The sequence below is a fragment of the Arabidopsis lyrata genome (assembly GCF_000004255.2).
Source record: "Arabidopsis lyrata subsp. lyrata unplaced genomic scaffold ARALYscaffold_5, whole genome shotgun sequence".
Taxonomy (NCBI): domain Eukaryota; kingdom Viridiplantae; phylum Streptophyta; class Magnoliopsida; order Brassicales; family Brassicaceae; genus Arabidopsis; species Arabidopsis lyrata.
The window spans coordinates 18851836-18869880 of NW_003302551.1; the positions used below are offsets into that span (position 1 = coordinate 18851836).

Sequence of the window (18045 nt, forward strand, 5' to 3'; positions counted from 1 at the left end):
TACTCGATCTGTTTAAGTGTTCATACTAAGATTTTACAAAAAAAATTTCATCAAGATTCTTATTTGTATAATCCATGTGATGAGAGATTCTTCAACCGCACTCAGTGAACTCCTAAGTGCTTAAGAGTTAAGACATCAAACGAGAGAGGATCTCTAGCAACAAAATCCTCAAGCAGTTTTAATCTGGAGACCTGAAAACATATCATAACATATATTAAATTTCAATTCCAATTTTCCAAAAAAAGGGTTGGTCTTATTCATCACACAATGTTAGGATACAGAGCAATTACTTTGTCATCAAGAAACTTATATATAAAGTTTAAACCCATTTGTTCATGCACTGAAACAAAAGGATTCCATTAAACGTACTTCCAAACTTTCAAGAAGATTAAAATTCAGAGCCATGACACAGCAAGAACACCAAGTATATAATCGAACTAAAGATTCTGTGACACAATAACATCAAACAACATCATCGAACGACAGAGGAACATTGGCCTCTGACACATCTGCATTCTCTTTCTCCAGAAAAGCTTTCAGCTCTAAGCATTTCTTATTTAATTTCTGCAACTCTTCCTCCGTTTCTTGCAGTCGAGCCTTACCGGTCTCTACTTTTTTCTTCTTTTCCTTAACTTCTGCGGGCATCTTCTCCAACCAATCCAACTTAAACCCTCCATTTTCCACGTATGACACTGCAACGGATGCTTCGTCAAGATCATCATCCGAGAGCTCCTCAGGTAACTGGCACAACGTCTTAATTAGTCCTAAGAGGACATTCATGTATGTTGACTTCAAGTGCCGATTCTTTGGACGGAAGTTTGATGCAAAGTCTGGATGTCTTTCAAATATACACTTCACAGATTCTACCTGCGAGTGTAATTTAAAGATGCATAAACCATGTCATAGAAGTTTTTAGAGACATAATCTAATCTTGAGTTTCTTACCTGTGAAGGAAGAACTTGAAACCCATTGACATCAATGCTTTCCTTAACTGGTGAAGTCTCGTTGAGCGAATCAATAGACACTGCATCATTATCATCTAGCTTTATCTTTTTCAGAGGTTGGTTTGCCTCTTCAGATTCTTCTGATACATCTAATTTGCCAATAACTTCAAGATCATTGATCTCCACAACAATCTTGACTTCTCCGTTCACAAGATACCCAGCATTTTTGGCATGAAGGTTGGAAAGAGGGATCAGAGATGTAAAACCCGAGCCAAGATTTCTCTGATTAAACCAATTTTGTTTCTCTATTCACAAAAGATATAGAACTCTAGTAAAAAAAAAAAGCAATAAAACTGCACAATGCATAACAAGAAACTTGCAGCAGCACAAAGTCACATGAGTGCATGACAAGTAAAGTCATAAAATATCCTTATCTCATAAAGTTGCCGAGTGTATAAATTAAGAGTTACCTCCTCGTTGGGAGAGTTTTTCCGTAAGTTGATTTATTAAAGTTAAGGAGAATTGTGCATATCTTCTCTATCCACAAGGCAATGCTCTAGAATCATCAACCACCAGATACAGAGACAAACAATTATTAAATTTATTTCCCTTGGGATAGGCCAGAAGATGCCTGCAAACAAAAAAAAGTGGATGTCCTCCTTGTAAACCTAAATTGGACCAATACAGTTAGAAATTTTTTTTTAGTTTCTTACGTACCATTTGCAGCCACCAATCACAAATGGATCAGAATAGATTTTCTCATATTGCAAAGAGGAGAAATTCTTAATCACCCAAGTGAACTTGTTATCAACTTCTTCACTCCCCATTAAAGACTCCTCGCAACCAAACTACTTTTAAAAACAATGTCACGTCCAAATTCACGGTATATACCAGTGGAAACACATCTCGAGTAACAAAATCAAAACCAAAATCTAAAATTCCACTATGGACTCTAACTGACACTATAACCTCAAAGCTAGTAATCTTAGATTCCACTATAAAGACGTCCAGGTCGAACCAAACGCTTAAACTAGTTACCTTGAGAAGAGGAAATGAAAATGGTTGTTTTAAGACAACAGAGACTAAGGGAAAAAACGGTTCAGACTCTGAACTCTTACAATAATACAATGAAGTACTACTTCAAAACATCTTGGAGAGAAAGAGAGAGACATGAATGCAAATCCATTTCGCATAGGAAAGTAAATCACTTTTATATGGCTTAGGAAACATGAATTGAAAACTAGTGTAACTATTGGTGTATATAAGTTAATGCAATATTATAAATAATCAATAGTTTCCCCAATCATTGTGATTTACCAGGGATACTCTGTTTCTCTTGTCACTCAGTTTCCAAATTTTCCTTAATTATGCAAAAATTTAGATTTTAAACACATTTACTATTCGGGATAAGATATGTATATATTAGTTTGGATGTGATCAAGGGTAGTTACTTGATACAGTTTAGCTTCAAGGGATTTGCATATATCTCATAGCATATATTTCAAGGGATTACTTTATTGATCTATAATAGACATCTTAAACTTTCCTAAATTTTAAGGTTTTAGTAAGAAAAAAAAAAAAACTTCAAGCTCATAATGCTTTAGCACAAATGCCTAAAGAAAGAAGTCAAGACAACATCATAGAGGATCTTTGGGCAGACAAAATCTCAGCCTTATCAGAGGGCAGTTTTTCAAAACCTTGTCTAAAACTTCTTAAGAACATCATTGAACGAGAGAGGAGCATTAGCGGCCAAGTCATTTGCTTTCTCCTTGTCTAGAAGATCTTTCAGGTCTAAGCGTTTCTGATTGAGATTCTGCAAATCTTGCTCCATTTGTTGCAGCCGAGCCTTACCAGTATCCACATTCTTCTTCTTTTCCTTTACTTCCTTGACCTTCTTCTCCAACCAATCTACTTTAAAGCCACCTTGTGCCACGTATAAAACTGCAACGGATGCTTCATTCAGATCACTATCAGAGAGCTCCCCAGGCAATTGGCACAACGTCTCAATTATTCCGAGGAGTAAATTCATGTATGTTGTCCTCAGACATGGGTTCATTGAACGGTCTTTTATGCAATGTTTGGGCTTCACAGATTCTACCTGTGAAAGAAGAAAAAAAGATATCATACTATACAGAGAAACATACTAGTTTAGTACTCTGCCACTTAAATCCAGAAACTCAAAGACTTGTAAATCAGAGATTATTGCAAAACAGAAAACCACAACCTCTCCCCTAAGAACTATACTCTAGCTAGTTGAGCACTTTCTTACCTGTGAAGGAAGAACTTGAAATCCATTGACATCATTAGACTTGGCACCATCATTATCTGATGTGTCAATAACTTCAAGAGCAACAACCTCAATAACAATTGTTATTTCTCGGCAAACCAGAAACCCGGCATCTCTTGCAAGAAGGTTGAAAGGGAGTGGCACTGTTGGATAACTACAAGCGGGAAGATTCTCATCAAAGTAGAGGTCTGAATCTGTATCATCACGACAAGTATTAAACATCAATATCACAGCTTAGCAAGAAACGTTAAAACTAAATAACTAATCTAAATCAGTCACTTATTTTGCAAAATGTATAACACATAGAAGAATCACCTGTCACAATGGAGCGTTTATGAGAAATTCCATTTACTATAGTTAAGCGAAGTTTTACATGTCTTCTCCATGTAGAAGTCAGTGATTGGCAAGAATCAGCAACTCCCATATACTGATAGAAGAACTCAAAAGTATTTCCCTTGGGTAGGGCAAGAAGACGCCTACATAGGAAAAAAAAATCATCAAATCACCACAACATAATTAAATGAAAAGTACTTTTAGAACAAAAGTTGGTTCAGTTTTTACCATCTACTGCCAGCAATCAGAAATGGATCAGAATGACTCTGCTTAGGACTAAAAACGCTGAGATTATCTATCAGTCAGACAAATTTCTTGTCAACTTCCTTCTCCATTACTCGCGATGAAACTACAAGAACATGAAGAGAATTAAACCAAATTCATATACCTAGCTACCAACCAAACACACTCTCTATTTTAACAAAGATTTTACTATGAACGCAAAGCCATATGAAGTTCCAGCCAGTAGGCTAAACTACTTAAAACTAGTTAACCAAGCGATTACCCTTGAGAGGCGAGTTAAAAAGGAGAGAGAGCGACTCAGAAGTCAGAACTCTTACCAACTTTTTCCAAGTTTGTCAGAGCTACGAACCCAATTCAAAAAACAAATTACTTGGATCGAATAGTTCACAAACGAGATTCCTAAGAAAATTACATGTTTTGGATCAAAAGAAGAGAAATCCAATTCCAATAAGGAAAGAAACTAGAAACCCTGGTTTGGTTAGACTTAGGCTTGAGATTCTGTTTCCTTTTTTTTAGGTGAATAGACTTGGTTAGGTCCTTTTGCATTGAAAATAGAGAAACAGGGATGCCAAACGTTTTCAAAAGGGGTTTTGCTAATTTCTTTTTCTCATTATGTTGATCTCTATGAAGATTTATTTTTTATTTTTTAGTAAAGGATACAGATTTTTAAAGTATTAGACCATCTCCAATGCTAACCTCTATATTAGAGGAAATTTTGCTCCAATGTATCCCTCTAAAATAGAGTTTCCAGACAATGGATTACTCTAAAGTCAATGAAGATTTAAACTGACGCTTTTTATATAATCTTGAAACAGATTTTTTTTAAGTCATACTCTTTATTACAAAACCAGTAACTAAAACTTATAGCTAGCAGAAGTGAAAATGAGACCTATAAGATTTTTTAAGAAGATATATATGTTACATCTCAATATCTTCTAGATCTGGTAAAGGGAACCTGAGACGAGCTGCAATTCCAGTATGCTGTGCCAGTTGTTCCCCTGAAGCATGCATGGACGAAAATATTAAAACCTCTCCTTCTGAATCTTTTTTCACCGACTCCACAAAGTCCACATACTTCTTCCTTGTTTTTACGTCAGAGTTCCTGAATAGCCCATCTGTAATAAGAAGTGTTTGGATTGACATTCGTTCATGAGCAACTTCCACATGTTTTGGTCCATAACATGCTCGATTTGGATCATTTGAAAACATGGTGAAGAAATCGTTGAGAGCTTTGCCTTCTTTTGCTGCTTTAGTATCTTTGATCATATTCATCACGTTAGAGTCATGCAGACCTTCTTATTGTTTCGCCGGACTCTTTCGAAATCAATTGGAAGATATGAAACAATTTGAATGGATATTCATCAATTCCTAAGATCTTTTCAGCAGTGTGTTGGAGATTTCTTTAATATCCGCACAATCTGTTTTATTTGTGTGGTTCGTTGCATTCAAGATCGTTAGTGCATATTGATCAATCTATCTGCTTGTTATGGATCTAAAATCTGAGCAAATAGCACTTCAATCAATGTCTCTGGAGGATGATGAGCATGTGGTATTGTCTCCTACAAGAAGAAGATGGTGAGCTTCTTATGTCACAGAGTTCAGGGAATCGTCTGACCAAAGGATTTGTCCTGTTTACCACACTCTGTTCAGATACAGAGAAATTACTTTTTCATCAAGTAACTTAGTTTAAGACTATTTCTTACCAAAAGCCAATGGACTCACTCCATTACAAAAGACTACATGAGGAAAATTAGACATACGATAATTCATTTTCCAAAGTTTAAAGAAGAGTCATCACTTCTAAGCCAAGACACAGCAAGAAGAAACCTAGAGATTCGTCTCGACAACATTGCGGAAAATTTCCAAGACATGAGTCTCTTTTATCTTCCCTAAGTTTTAAGAGGACTTTCATTACGAAACCAAATGCTATAAACGACCAGACCGGCACACCAAGCAGAACCAACCTCCAAGTGTCCTAAAAACACAAGAACATTAAACAACATCATCGAATGAGAGAGGAGCTTTTGCAGCCGACACCTTGGCTTTCTCTTCCTCCACTAGAGCTTCCATTTTTGAACACTTGAGCTTCATGTCCTTCAACTCTTCCTCCAGTTCTCGTAGCCGAGTCTCACCAGCTTCATCATCCTCCTTCTTTTGTGCCACCTCATAAAGTTTCTTCTCCAACCAATCCAACTTAAACCCTGCATCTGTCATATATCCAAGTGCAATATATATGTCACACAAGTCATCCTTGGAAAGTTCTTGAGGTGACTGGGATAAAGTCTCAATCAGACTGAGTAGCAAACTCATGTACCCAGTCCTAAGACTTGGATTCTTTGGGCGGAATTCAGATGCAATCGCTGGGTGTCTTTCAAACATATGGCTAACACATTTTGCCTGCCAAATGAAAACACAAGAATAAATTCGATCTCGTATTCAGAGACAGTTTTGGTAGACACCTCAAAAGCACCATATAATATAACCATTAACATCAATTCTTTTTTACCTGGGAAGGAAGAAGTTGAAAGCCATTAACATCTATGGTTTCTTTCACTGTTGAAATACCTTCTGATACATCTACGTCTCCAATAACTTCAAGGATATCTACCTCGGCAACAATTTTGAGTTCCCCGTTTACGAGAAATCCACTATCTTTGGCATTAATTTCATTTAGGGGAATTATGGATGGACAACCCCATCGGGTCGAGTCGTCAAACCACTCTTTTGCTTCTACAAAATCACAATACATCATAATCAGTTCATTTACATCTTTTATATTCACACTATTTGAACTATGCTCATGTGGCATTAATGTAACAGTCCAACTGGTAATCTTGTGTTTATAATACTGTCATTAAAATAAAATATGGAGACAAACGCTCTTGCAAAGCACAGTGGGGAGATATAATCACCATTTTGTTGGAAGCTTTTTTCCGAGTTTTGATTTACTATAGTTAGGGTATATCGTGCATGTCTTCTCCATCCAAAAGGCAATGCTCCATTATCGGCGACTTCCAGATACAGAGACAAGTAACCAATAAAGTTATATCCCTTAGGATAAGCACTTAGACACCTGCATGAAACACAAATAATATAAAAGAATCAGCAAAACGGAGAAGAATATCCCCTTAAACGGTTAAACCTAAATCTTCTTACCAATTGCAGCCATCGACGACAAAAGGATCAGAGTAAATAATGTCAGCTGGTAAAGAGGAGAAATCTTTAATCGTCCAAGTGATCTTCTTGTTAAATTTCTTCCCCATTGATACTTGATGAAGCTTCCTCTGCAATCAAACTAGCAAGAACATGGAGATCAGATAAACCCTAAAACCCGACACCCTATTTTTTTTTAGTTGGAGAATCAAACAATAATCTAGAGTCGCAAAAACAAATAGAAATTAAGATTCCAATATGTGATCAAAGCCTTTATAAGTTCGAACTACACTAAAGCCTTTACACGAGGGATGCGAGTCGCTTTTGCTTCTCGGTCCTAGGGCTAACTCTTTTGCTCGATTCTTACTTCTTCTCCTTAATTAACCTTTTCTATTTGTATTTTTCACTAACAAAAACAGAATTGACCAATCGAAAAAAGGGTTTCTATAATACAAGCAGTCTATAAATTTTGCTTCTGCATAGCAAATTATTTTAGATTACGTATAAACTAAGAATAATCACATACAAAGATCAGCAAAAATTACCTCTTCAAAAATTGGGAAATCTTGTCCTCCAGAAGTATCCTGTTTAATCCCTAAAAAAATGGAAAAGAAATATAGAAAAGTATGATTTTGAGATGTTAAAAAAGAAAAAGTATGATTTATGGAAACCATATGTACATGATATTGATAATTATGAAAAAAAATAGCGTATCTAAACTAATTTAAAATGATTCACTAAAACCTTTATAAATTTAATATGATCAAATAACAAGTTAAGAAAATATAAATAAATTAGGAATAACAGATTGCAAATTAAATTTAGGAGAGATTTAGGAAAATAGTGGCATTAAATTCAACTTCATAAATGCCAACCATAAAACAAGGTTTTTAACTTTTTACTAATAACCACACCGGAGAGAACCAACAAAGTACAAGAAATAAAAGACTGCAACACTTACACCAAAGGATTTTCATAAACGGAAGGGAAATTTAGACTAAACTCGGAAAGTAACAAAATTAAGTCTTAATGCAACGATTATTATAACAAGTACGACATAAACTCAAATACATCAGACTATCAGCACTTTAAACTAAAAATTTGAGCTTTAAGTTGTTGTTCTCTCAACTCTAGCCATATACTAACGATGCAGAGATACCCTCAAAAGGAGAATCATCTCCATAATCAAACTCTGGCTCCGACTCCTCTTCATACGCATAACAATCACTCATGTCGTTATCTGCATAAGAATAATCATGATGATCCCAATCATTATCATATTCGTAGTAATCACTCCAGTCCTCTGAATAAACGTCATCATGCTGCACCAAATCCTCTTTATCTGCATAGCGATTATAAATCTTCTTTATTTCCATGACCATCCTCACAACGCTGTTCCCCATCGAAAAAGTAGGAACCTCTCCCGTTCAAACTGCAGAATGTAGAAAGGAAACCAGAAATCAGTACTTGTTTTAAAATTACCAAATAGTGTATATATATCTAGTTACCATGCTCAGAAATCTGATAAGGTCCCCGAGATCAAAGACTAAAGGAACACTGTTGAAATCAAACGAACAAAGATGCAAAAAGAAACGGGGAAAAAAAGAGACTATACATACCAAGCCAGCTAGGGAGTTCTATCTACCTAATTCGTGAGTTTCTTCTAAAGGCAAGATATATATATATATATATATATATATATATATATATATATATATATATATGAAGATTAATGGTTGATACCAAAAAAAAAAAGATTAATGGAAAGAAGGTGTGCGAATGTAAACAGCCTTTGCTCATCGTAACTTGATACTCTGCCATAATTACGTATTAAATAATCACTACAAAAAAACTGTACATTCATAGCAGCTAATAATAGCACGATTTTCACATTTGCTATCTAAGATGAGTTTGTAATTTGCTTACCATATGATAGCATTTGATAAACGCTATAATAGAGTTTCAATAAGCGGGAAGTAAAATCACTTATACCGCCAAACACTTAGCCAAATTTACTAAAACGCAAAAACTTTCTTCTTCTCTTAACACTTTGTCGCGACTCTCTTCTTCTCTTAACACTTAGAGAGACGAAACCCTTAAACCTTCAAATCTCCAAATCTATCGCCGGCCGTCGCCAATTCCGGCGGAATCTCTCGCCGTCGCCGCTTTCTGAAACACCGCCGGATCTAATCTCAGAAGAGCTGATCCAATTGAAGGTGATTTTATCCGACTCTCTCTCTCTTTCACTTTACCCAGTTGTCGAAACCCTTAAATCTTCAATTGGAGCTCAAATCTGTTTATGTGTTTCGATTTCCTGATGAAATTGGAACAATAAACGGGTTTTTTTATGACATGCAAGAGATTTGTTTATGTGTTTATGTGTTTGCTCAAACATGTTTAGCTCAAGTCTGTTTATGTGTTTATGTGTTTGCTCAGATCTGTTTATGTGTTTTGATTTGGTCATTATAAGTCTCTACGATTTTGTTTTAGCTTAGTATGTTAACATTTGCAATGAAAGAACAAAATTTTGGTTATGTATCTGATTTTAGAACATTTGTTTAAGATCCGTTCAAACAAGCATTGCTGTTTCTTGTTCTTTTTTGTCAGAAAGAACTTGCTTTACTTCCCTTATTTCCTTCTCCAGTTGTTCAATCTGTATAATTTAAGGTTTACTTTTTAGTTTAGTCGAAATACACATTCTTGGTCAGTATTAAGAGATACAAGAGTGATTGAAAATTGTTTTCTTTTGAGGCCAGACTCTGGTTGATTGACATACCAAATCCAATTGAGTTTCTTGTTAAAGCTCGTAAAACACGCTATGAGTCTGTTTGAGATATGAGTTTTATTTTCTGTATCCGAGCAAAGCTTCTCCACCATTTTACATATAGGTTGTGTATATAAGTTAAGAACATGTTTTGATGATTATAGTTTGGTTGTGTATCTTGGATATTTCATTACTTTGGTTTTGTATATGAAAGTTTGAATATATATATATATCGTTTTTATATGAGATCAAACAGTAATATCTTATACTCTTTCTCTACTTATGTTTTGCAGGTGTTGATCAGTGCAATAAAGGAATTTTGAAGCTGTTCTTTATCTCCAATCACAGTACAGGTTAAGAGCTTCTATCTTTGTCTCTTATGATGATTATTTGTATTGCAGTTTCATTACTCTGAATATATAACTCGTTTTTATGACTTTTAAAACTTAAACTCTTTCTCTAATTATGTTTTGCAAGTGTTGCTGAGTGCACTAAAGGAATTTTGAAGGTTTTCTTTATCTCTAATCACAGGACAGGTTAATAGCTTCTTTCTTTGTCTCTTATGATGAGTCTTTGTACTGCAGTTTCATTACTTTGACTATATAAATCGTTTTTAATGACTTTTAAAACTTAAACTCTTTCTCTAATTATGTTTTGCAAGTGTTGCTGAGTGCACTAAAGGAATTTTGAAGGTTTTCTTTATCTCTAATCACAGGACAGGTTAATAGCTTCTTTCTTTGTCTCTTATGATGAGTCTTTGTACTGCAGTTTCATTACTTTGACTATATAAATCGTTTTAAGATCAAACTGTAATATGACTTTTAAAACTTATACTCTTTCTCCAATTATGTTTTGCAAGTGTTGCTGAGTGCATTGATGGAAGTTTAAAGATTTTATTTATCTCCATTGACAGGACAGGTTAGTAGCTTCTTTCTTTTTGTCTCTTTTGTTTGTTTATTTTTGTCTGGTTGGTTTGTTGTTAATGCTGTTAGGTTGTTTCAAACATACTGTTTTGTTTTGAGTTTTTTTATATTGTTTTAATATATGTGATATGGTTGTTTCTCTCTAGCTCTAAAAGAACGTAGGTATATTTGTGTCTGAATTGTTTTAAAGTACAAAGTTATTTTTTGATGTGTCTGATTTTTTCAATAACTCTGTTCTTATATGATGTTAAGGATACTAAAGGTTTTAAATTAAGCTTATATCATATAATGCTGGACAAAGATTGGGTGCATCTTTGCAGGTATTAAATTTAATTATATAGATGTTAAGTTTTCAATAGGGGTTTGTAGATTTTTTTTATTTCTTTCTTTTTTATTTTTTTTCTCTTCATTCTTAAATGAAGAGCTGATCCAGCTTATCAAAGAGGGGCTTCAGATTTTGTAAGAGTTGTGTCTGCGGCTTTGGTAGATGGTGATATGATTGTATGTCCTTGCATCGACTGTCGTAATATAGATCGTCACATAGGAAGTGTTGTAGTTGACCATCTTGTTAGAAGAGGTATGGATGAGGATTATAAGCGGCGGTCTGATTGGTATCATCATGGAGAGTTAAATTCTGGGGTTGAAGGTGACAGTAAATTCAGTCAAATGGATGAGATATATGGGTTATATCAAGCTGCTGAGTTCATGGATGACGACTTTGTTGGAGATGATGAACCTGATGAGACCGCAGATTGTGAGAACAAGAAAGAAGATGACTTCTTTGCAAAGCTTGCAGATGCTGCATCACCCTTATATCCAAGTTGTGTGAATCACAGTAAACTCTCGGCAATTGTGTCCCTATTCAGACTTAAGACACAAAATGGGTGGTCTGACAAGAGTTTCAATGATCTTTTGGAGACACTATCGGGGATGCTACCAGAGGACAATGTGCTACATACATCACTATATGATGTGAAGAAATTTTTTAAGTCATTTGATATGGGCTACCAGAAGATTGATGCTTGTGTTAATGATTGCTGCTTATTCAGAAAGAAGTACAAGGATCTCGAGAATTGTCCTAAATGCAAAGCTTCTAGATGGAAGACGAACACGGTTAATGGTGAAGTAAAGAAAGGTGTTCCACAGAAAGTGTTACGCTACTTTCCAATAATCCCACGGCTGAAAAGAATGTTTAGATCTGAGGAGATGGCTAAGGACTTGAGGTGGCATCATAGTAACGAGAGCAACGATGGAAAACTCCGCCACCCTGTGGATTCAGTAACATGGGCTCAGATGAATGCGAAATATCCTTCCTTTGCAGCTGAAGAAAGAAATGTGCGGCTTGGTCTTTCAACGGATGGATTTAATCCATTCGACATGAAGAACAACAACTATAGTTGCTGGCCTGTTTTGCTAGTAAACTATAATTTGCCACCAGACTTATGCATGAAGAAGGAGAACATCATGCTTACATTGTTGATACCTGGACCACAACAGCCTGGTAACAGCATTGATGTATACTTAGAGCCGCTCATAGATGATCTAATTCATCTGTGGAACAATGGAGAGACGACATATGATGCATTTAGTAAATCAACTTTTAATCTTAAGGCAATGCTGCTTTGGACGATTAGTGACTTCCCGGCTTATGGGAATCTTGCAGGCTGCAAAGTAAAGGGTCAGATGGCATGTCCATTATGTGGCAAAAATACAGACAGTTTGTGGTTGAAGTTCAGCCGAAAACATGTGTATATGTGCCATCGGAAGAGACTGCCAGCAACGCATAGTTTCAGATTAAAGAAGTCATGGTTTGATGGAAAAACTGAACCAGGGATAAAGGGAAGAATATTGACTGGAAAAGAAATTTCTCAAAACCTGAAAAATTTCAAAAATGACTTTGGAAATCTGAAACGATCTGGACGCAAGAGAAAAAAGACTGAGTCTAATGGTATGGAGTCTGATGACGAGGAGTTATCAAGTGAGTCGGAAGATGATGAAGAAGATGAAGTAAATGTAGATGAGGATGAGTTATCAAGATGGAAGAAAAGGTCTATATTTTTCAAGTTACCGTATTGGGAGGTATGTTTAAACTTCGATATTATTTAATTTTCAAATTTTATTCATTAAACTTTGTTTAACGTTAGAGTTAATTATTGTATTTCTTCTATGTATTTTATAGGATCTTCCTGTGAGGCATAACTTAGATGTTATGCATGTAGAAAGGAATGTGGCTGCAAGTATTCTTTCTACTGTGTTACATTGTAAGAAATCAAAGGATGGTCTAAATGCCCGTAAAGATCTGGAGTATCTTGGTATTAGAAAGGATTTGCACCCTAGGATTCAAGGGAAAAGAACATATCTACCTGCAGCTCCTTGGTCTCTATCGAAGAAAGAGAAAAAAATTTTATGTAGTCGTCTTGTTGATTTCAAAGGACCAGATGGATACTGCTCAAACATAGCAAGAGGCGTATCTGTAGATGAATGTAAAGTGACAGGTCTGAAATCACATGACTACCACGTATTAATGCAACAACTCCTTCCAGTTGCACTTAAAGGTTTGTTACCTAAAGGTCCTAGGCTAGCAATTGAAAGACTTTGTGAGAAATCCTGCAAGACCAGAGGGGTGTATTGCTGAGTGTTATCTGGCTGAAGAATGCGTCCAGTTTTGTAGTGAATTCTTAAAGAAGTCTACAAACGTACATGAAAAACTAGATAGAAACACTGACTATGAGAATAGTTCTATACTAGAGGGTCGTCCTATATCCGCAGCCACTTCCATAACTCTCTCAGAAATGGATAAGAAAATAGCTCATCTTGCTGTCATCCAAAATATGGCTGTCGTCGAACCTTATATCGAGTAAGTTCTATACAGTTCTTGTTCTATTATTATTTACAGTTTTATGATAAAGTATCTGATTAAGCTTCTTATTATTAATATTGTACAAGTGAGCACCTTCAGCATCTACAAGACACCAATGGAAGATGCCGACGTGATGCATCAGTTTTATGGGCTATGCATTCTGAGAATTTTGCATCTTGGTTAAAACAGCAGGCAAGTTACATCAAATCTACTATTTTCTGTTGTTATTTCATGTTTTTATGTGTATGTGTCTGATTTGTTATATTTTATTTCTCGTAGATACCAATTGATTCAGACAGACATGGAGAAGTTTTAAAATGGTTGGCTTACGGTCCACGTTATATGGCACGGTCATATACAGGTTACATAGTGAATGGTCAACGGTTTCATACAAGTTTAGTTGATAGGAAAAATCAGAATAGTGGGGTTTTCTATGAGGCAACAGCAGTTTGTAGGGCTAGTGCGAAAGATACTTCACAAGTGGTTGATTTGGTATCTTACTACGGCAGAGTGATAGACATCATACTATTAGATTATAATGTTTTTTATGTTCCTCTCTTCCGGTGTCACTGGGCAGTAATGGGTAATGGAGCTAAGATAGAAGATGGTTTCACACTAGTTAACATGAATCATAGTCAAGTCTCTTTTTTAAAAGATCCATATATATTAGCATCGCAAGCAAAGCAGGTGTTTTACTTAAGGGAAGACGCAGAATCAAGTTGGCATGTTGTTATGCAAGTTCCTTCAAGAAGATATAATAAAGATTTGGGTGATGGAATTGCAGACATTGGACCATTACCAGCAAATGTGGACATGGATGTTCACATGGATGAATCTGAAAATGCCCGAACTGATTGTGAAGGCATATTTGTCTGAAATGAAGTCTGTTTGTCATTTACATTGTTGTTGCTTTATTTGCTATGTCTGATGACTACTTGGTAATTATTTTATTTTTAGTTGTGTTTGTTTGGCATTCACATTCTTGTTTTATTTGCTACGTCTGTTGACTGCTTGGTAATTGTTTGATTTGTATTTGTGTTTCCATTTGCTATATATCTGATGACAGCTGCTTCGTAATTGTTTAATTAACCCTATTGTCTTTCATTTATTTCAGGTGAGTTGACATGGGACCAAAGAAAGTAACAAACCGTGGAGGGAGAAAAAAGAAGAAAGATTCTGAAGAGCCAGAATTCTTGGGTACAATAAACCCGCCACAACCTGATCATAACTTACAACACAACCAGCGTCTAGAAGGAGTTCAGCCTTTAGAAGAGCAGGATCAGCATCCTTCAGAAGAGCAGCCTGTAGAAGCTCAGCCTTTAGAAGAGCAGGATCAGCATCCTTCAGAAGAGCAGCCTGTAGAAGCTCAGCCTTCAGAAGAGCAGGCTCAGCATCCTTTAGAAGAGCAGCCTGTAGAAGATCAGCCAGGAGTTAATGATGGGACTGACGAGCACGATCATGTAGCTAAACCTACAGGTAAGAGAAAGCGAGGACCAACAAGATTGAGAGACATCGCCAGGAATCCAAATAGCAGATTAAAGGTTAACTTCACTTTCATGGGAGAACATTATGGTCATGGGTCTGTTAAGTTGTCAACGTATCTTGGTATAATTGTGCGAGAACACGTTCCTGTATCCATTGAAAGTTGGCCAAAAGTCCCTCAGGATATGAAGACAATGCTCTGGATGTCTGTCAAGGTAAACTTTTCTGTAATTTGACATCTATTTACTTAATCTTTCCAGGTTGAAATGTTTTTTTCTTAAAACCTTGATTGATTGCAGTCAAGGTTTGAAGTAGAAGAAGATTACCAAAAGAAAGCATTGATTGAACAGATGGGAAATTTGTGGAGGTCACACAAGTCACGAGTGGTTAGGGAAGTTAATGAAGCTACGACTTTGAAAGAAAGGATGGATCTGCGACCTAAGAATGTTACTGAAGCTGCTTGGCGTAAATTTGTCAAGCTCAAAACTAGTCCTGAGTTTAAGGTATTATTTTCTGAAGTAAGTAAGCTTTATGTTTGTTTATGAATAATATGACATATCTATAATCATGTGTTAGGTTGTGAGTGATAGCTATAAGAAAAGGAAGAGCCTACAAATTCCACACACTTGTAGTCGCAAAGGAATGGTTAGACTAGCTGAAGACTTGGTACGCCAAATGCTTTGGATTATTAATTCTCATCAGTTTAACAAGTATTTTGAATGATCTATTTTTTTTATTTGTTTAGAAAGAAGAGAGACGAGAGAAATCAGATCCTTCTGATGTGACAAGAACTGATGTGTGGGTGAGATCGCGTACTAGAAAGGATGGGACACCAGTGAATACTGATGCAGCTGAAAAAATTGTAAGTTATAAGTTATGTACATCGTGAATTTGGTTTTCAGTATAGATTTAGATTTTTGGAATTGTTTTTGATATGTAACTAAATTTGCAGAAAAAGGCAGCTGAACTTGTTAATTCTGTTGAAACAAATGAAGGACAAGATACACTTGTCGAACTATTAGGACCTGATAATCCCGGTCGAATGAGGGCAATGGGGAGAAATATGACTAAGACGAAATTAGCTTGTTTCGAAGTTAATCACAAGTGTATGGTTGAAATGGAAAAGAAACAAATTCATCTCCAGGACAAGGTTAATGAGCTAGAAAATAAACTTGGTAAACTGCAGAACCAGGTAATGCACTTTTGTATTTTTTGTACATTAAGCTGTTGGGTTGTAACATAAATTAAAAGTTAATATTTTTTCTGGCATGTCACAGGGACAAGAAACTGAAGTTGGTGAAAACTCTAGATCTGCTGCAGGGGTAAGTGATTAATAATCCATGAAATTGATTTCTTTATAACTATAAAGTCTGACTTGTTTTTTTCTACTCTAAATCTGCATAGAGTGTTAACAAAAAAGCACAACCAAAGTGTATTTTGATTGACTGGGCTGGTGATGATGCGAATGTTGCTGAGGGACGTATTATATCTACTGATCCAGAGGATGTTGTGAATGGGACACGTTTAGGTCCTTTAGATTATAAAGTTTTGGTTGAGACTGCCACGGTACCAGAAGCATTCCTTTGGAGAAATACTATGGGAATGTCAACAATTGAAGAATCTGTTGGGCATATGATTGCATGGCCTGCCACGAAGTGTGTTAGTCTAGAACAGGGGGTTCAGGAAGAAGACATGGCACCACTAGTAAAGTTTCTAACTTGTTCATTAATTAATAAGCTTATACAGATTGTTGATGATTTAAAATTCTGACATTGTTTTATGCGTTTAACAGGGCACACGAGCCAATTCTTTGAACAAATGCAAACTACTTGATCTGTCTAACGATGATGTAGTTGTTGCTGAAGGCCGTTGGACCACGCAAGATCGTAAAGCTTTGGTGAATGGACTTTCACTCGGACCAAAGGCTGTAAAAGTGTTTGTTGATGTGGTACATGAAGCCAATACATTCATATGGAGGCCTACAATGGATGTTACATACATAGAAGACTGTTTAATGTCCTTTGTAGCATGGCCTTTCAACAAAGTTGTCTTCGAAAACAACCCAGATGGAACAGGCCGGTTATCTCCTATTCAGAATTATGCATCTACTCAAACAGCTCATGGAAAATCAGCATCATCAAGTCAAAAATCCACAGCAACAGGTTCTAAATCGCAACCAGCTCATGGAAGATCAGCATCAGCAAGTAAAAAATCCGCAGCAACAGGTTCTAAGTCGCATATGCAACCAATCTCAGCATCATGTGAGAAGTCTCCAACAACAGTTCCAAAAGCTAATGCAGTGGAAACTCAAACAGCTGCACCGTCCCGGCCTCTTCGAAGATCTCCGGTAACTTATTTTATATGTTCTAAAGTTGATTATGGTTCTGTCTCATTTTACTGTAGTAATTGGTTAATATGGTCAACTTGTCAGCGGAAAAAAGGAGCTATACAGGAAAATCAGAAGTGTATGTTACTGGATATTAAAGAAAGGAAGCAAGTTGTTGCTGAAGGACGGGTGATTTCAACTGATCCAGAGAGACGTGTACACTGTGCTCCTTTGGGTCTTAATGCTGCGCAAGTTTTGGTAGATATAGTCCAGGTAGATGATGCAGCGGTTTGGAGGACATCATATGAGATTGAGTATATGAAAGATGCACTTGGTTCATTTATCGCATGGCCAACTGATAACTTGGTCATGTATTGACTATCGTCCAACTGAGGTAAGTATTTTTTATTTTGATAATTGTGTTTTTGGTTTTTCAGGTGCAAAACTAATATAAGACAATGTCCATTATTAATTGCAGGGGATGAAGCAACTTTGGTCCAGCTAGCTTAATTTAGGTTAAGACTAGTCTTTATGTATTTTGGATTCAGAATGTTTAATGTTTGGTATGTTGGATTTGGAATTGTTTTTGGTATGTTGGATTCGGAATTGTGTTTGGTATGATGCGGAAGTGTTTTAAGTATGTTGGAATGTTTTTGAGATGTTATAAATGGTTTCATTTTAAATTTACAGGTTATATATATATATATAAGTATATATTACATATGATAGC

General features: G+C 35.9%; 5 protein-coding genes across 7 annotated transcripts; 2 read left to right on the plus strand and 3 right to left on the minus strand.

Annotated features, from left to right (window-relative positions):
* Window positions 1-443: 443 nt before the first annotated feature.
* LOC110228233 (MATH domain and coiled-coil domain-containing protein At3g58370) lies at window positions 444-1976 on the minus strand. Its single transcript, XM_021024957.1, is given in 5 exon segments — window positions 444-867; window positions 945-1001; window positions 1071-1249; window positions 1415-1575; window positions 1662-1976. Coding segments are annotated over 5 exon segments (912 nt in total). The 5' UTR covers window positions 1772-1976; the 3' UTR covers window positions 444-462.
* Window positions 1977-2083: 107 nt separating this feature from the next.
* LOC110228229 (MATH domain and coiled-coil domain-containing protein At3g58380) lies at window positions 2084-4472 on the minus strand. 2 transcript variants are annotated; one of them, XM_021024946.1, is made up of 5 exons: window positions 4125-4472; window positions 3793-3913; window positions 3547-3707; window positions 3214-3425; window positions 2087-3042 (listed from the first exon to the last, which is right to left on the minus strand). In XM_021024946.1, exons 3-5 carry the CDS (start codon window positions 3653-3655, stop codon window positions 2647-2649), a joined length of 717 nt encoding a protein of 238 aa, XP_020880605.1. In that variant the 5' UTR covers window positions 3656-3707; window positions 3793-3913; window positions 4125-4472; the 3' UTR covers window positions 2087-2646. The 2 variants fall into 2 exon arrangements, with proteins under 2 accessions (XP_020880606.1, XP_020880605.1); XM_021024947.1 differs by having other exon boundaries at window positions 2084-3042; window positions 3547-3913.
* A 1046-nt stretch (window positions 4473-5518) lies between these two features.
* On the minus strand, window positions 5519-7670 carry LOC110228226 (MATH domain and coiled-coil domain-containing protein At3g58400). Of its 2 annotated transcripts, XM_021024931.1 has the most exons (5): window positions 7506-7670; window positions 6964-7102; window positions 6720-6880; window positions 6314-6537; window positions 5519-6204 (listed from the first exon to the last, which is right to left on the minus strand). In XM_021024931.1, the coding sequence occupies exons 2-5, from the start codon at window positions 7068-7070 to the stop codon at window positions 5800-5802; spliced, it is 897 nt and encodes a 298-aa protein (XP_020880590.1). In that variant the 5' UTR covers window positions 7071-7102; window positions 7506-7670; the 3' UTR covers window positions 5519-5799. The 2 variants fall into 2 exon arrangements, with proteins under 2 accessions (XP_020880590.1, XP_020880589.1); XM_021024930.1 differs by lacking the exon at window positions 7506-7670 and having other exon boundaries at window positions 6964-7444.
* A 5569-nt stretch (window positions 7671-13239) lies between these two features.
* On the plus strand, window positions 13240-14383 carry LOC110228228. Its single transcript, XM_021024940.1, has 3 exons — window positions 13240-13504; window positions 13594-13699; window positions 13787-14383. Exons 1-3 carry the CDS (start codon window positions 13440-13442, stop codon window positions 14381-14383), a joined length of 768 nt encoding a protein of 255 aa, XP_020880599.1. The 5' UTR covers window positions 13240-13439.
* A 2411-nt stretch (window positions 14384-16794) lies between these two features.
* LOC110228231 lies at window positions 16795-18000 on the plus strand. The gene is made up of 3 exons (XM_021024949.1): window positions 16795-17336; window positions 17421-17709; window positions 17794-18000. Exons 1-2 carry the CDS (start codon window positions 16974-16976, stop codon window positions 17691-17693), a joined length of 636 nt encoding a protein of 211 aa, XP_020880608.1. The 5' UTR covers window positions 16795-16973; the 3' UTR covers window positions 17694-17709; window positions 17794-18000.
* The last annotated feature ends 45 nt before the right edge of the window (window positions 18001-18045 follow it).

Excerpts from the sequence above, each read along its gene's own strand:
- LOC110228229 (XM_021024947.1), bottom strand. The coding sequence starts at position 3,655 with ATGGGAGTTGCTGATTCTTGCCAATCACTGACTTCTACATGGAGAAGA. Across the intron at positions 3,426-3,546 it reads TAAACGCTCCATTGTGACAG|ATTCAGACCTCTACTTTGAT; the intron begins GTGATTCTTCTA and ends GTGATGATACAG. Across the intron at positions 3,043-3,213 it reads TTCAAGTTCTTCCTTCACAG|GTAGAATCTGTGAAGCCCAA; the intron begins GTAAGAAAGTGC and ends CTTCTTTCACAG.
- LOC110228226 (XM_021024931.1), bottom strand. The coding sequence starts at position 7,070 with ATGGGGAAGAAATTTAACAAGAAGATCACTTGGACGATTAAAGATTTC. Across the intron at positions 6,881-6,963 it reads GTCGTCGATGGCTGCAATTG|GTGTCTAAGTGCTTATCCTA; the intron begins GTAAGAAGATTT and ends TGTTTCATGCAG. Across the intron at positions 6,538-6,719 it reads AAAAAGCTTCCAACAAAATG|AAGCAAAAGAGTGGTTTGAC; the intron begins GTGATTATATCT and ends GTGATTTTGTAG.
- LOC110228228 (XM_021024940.1), top strand. The coding sequence starts at position 13,440 with ATGGATAAGAAAATAGCTCATCTTGCTGTCATCCAAAATATGGCTGTC. Across the intron at positions 13,505-13,593 it reads GTCGTCGAACCTTATATCGA|TGAGCACCTTCAGCATCTAC; the intron begins GTAAGTTCTATA and ends ATATTGTACAAG. Across the intron at positions 13,700-13,786 it reads CATCTTGGTTAAAACAGCAG|ATACCAATTGATTCAGACAG; the intron begins GCAAGTTACATC and ends TATTTCTCGTAG.
- LOC110228231 (XM_021024949.1), top strand. The coding sequence starts at position 16,974 with ATGGATGTTACATACATAGAAGACTGTTTAATGTCCTTTGTAGCATGG. Across the intron at positions 17,337-17,420 it reads GGCCTCTTCGAAGATCTCCG|CGGAAAAAAGGAGCTATACA; the intron begins GTAACTTATTTT and ends TCAACTTGTCAG.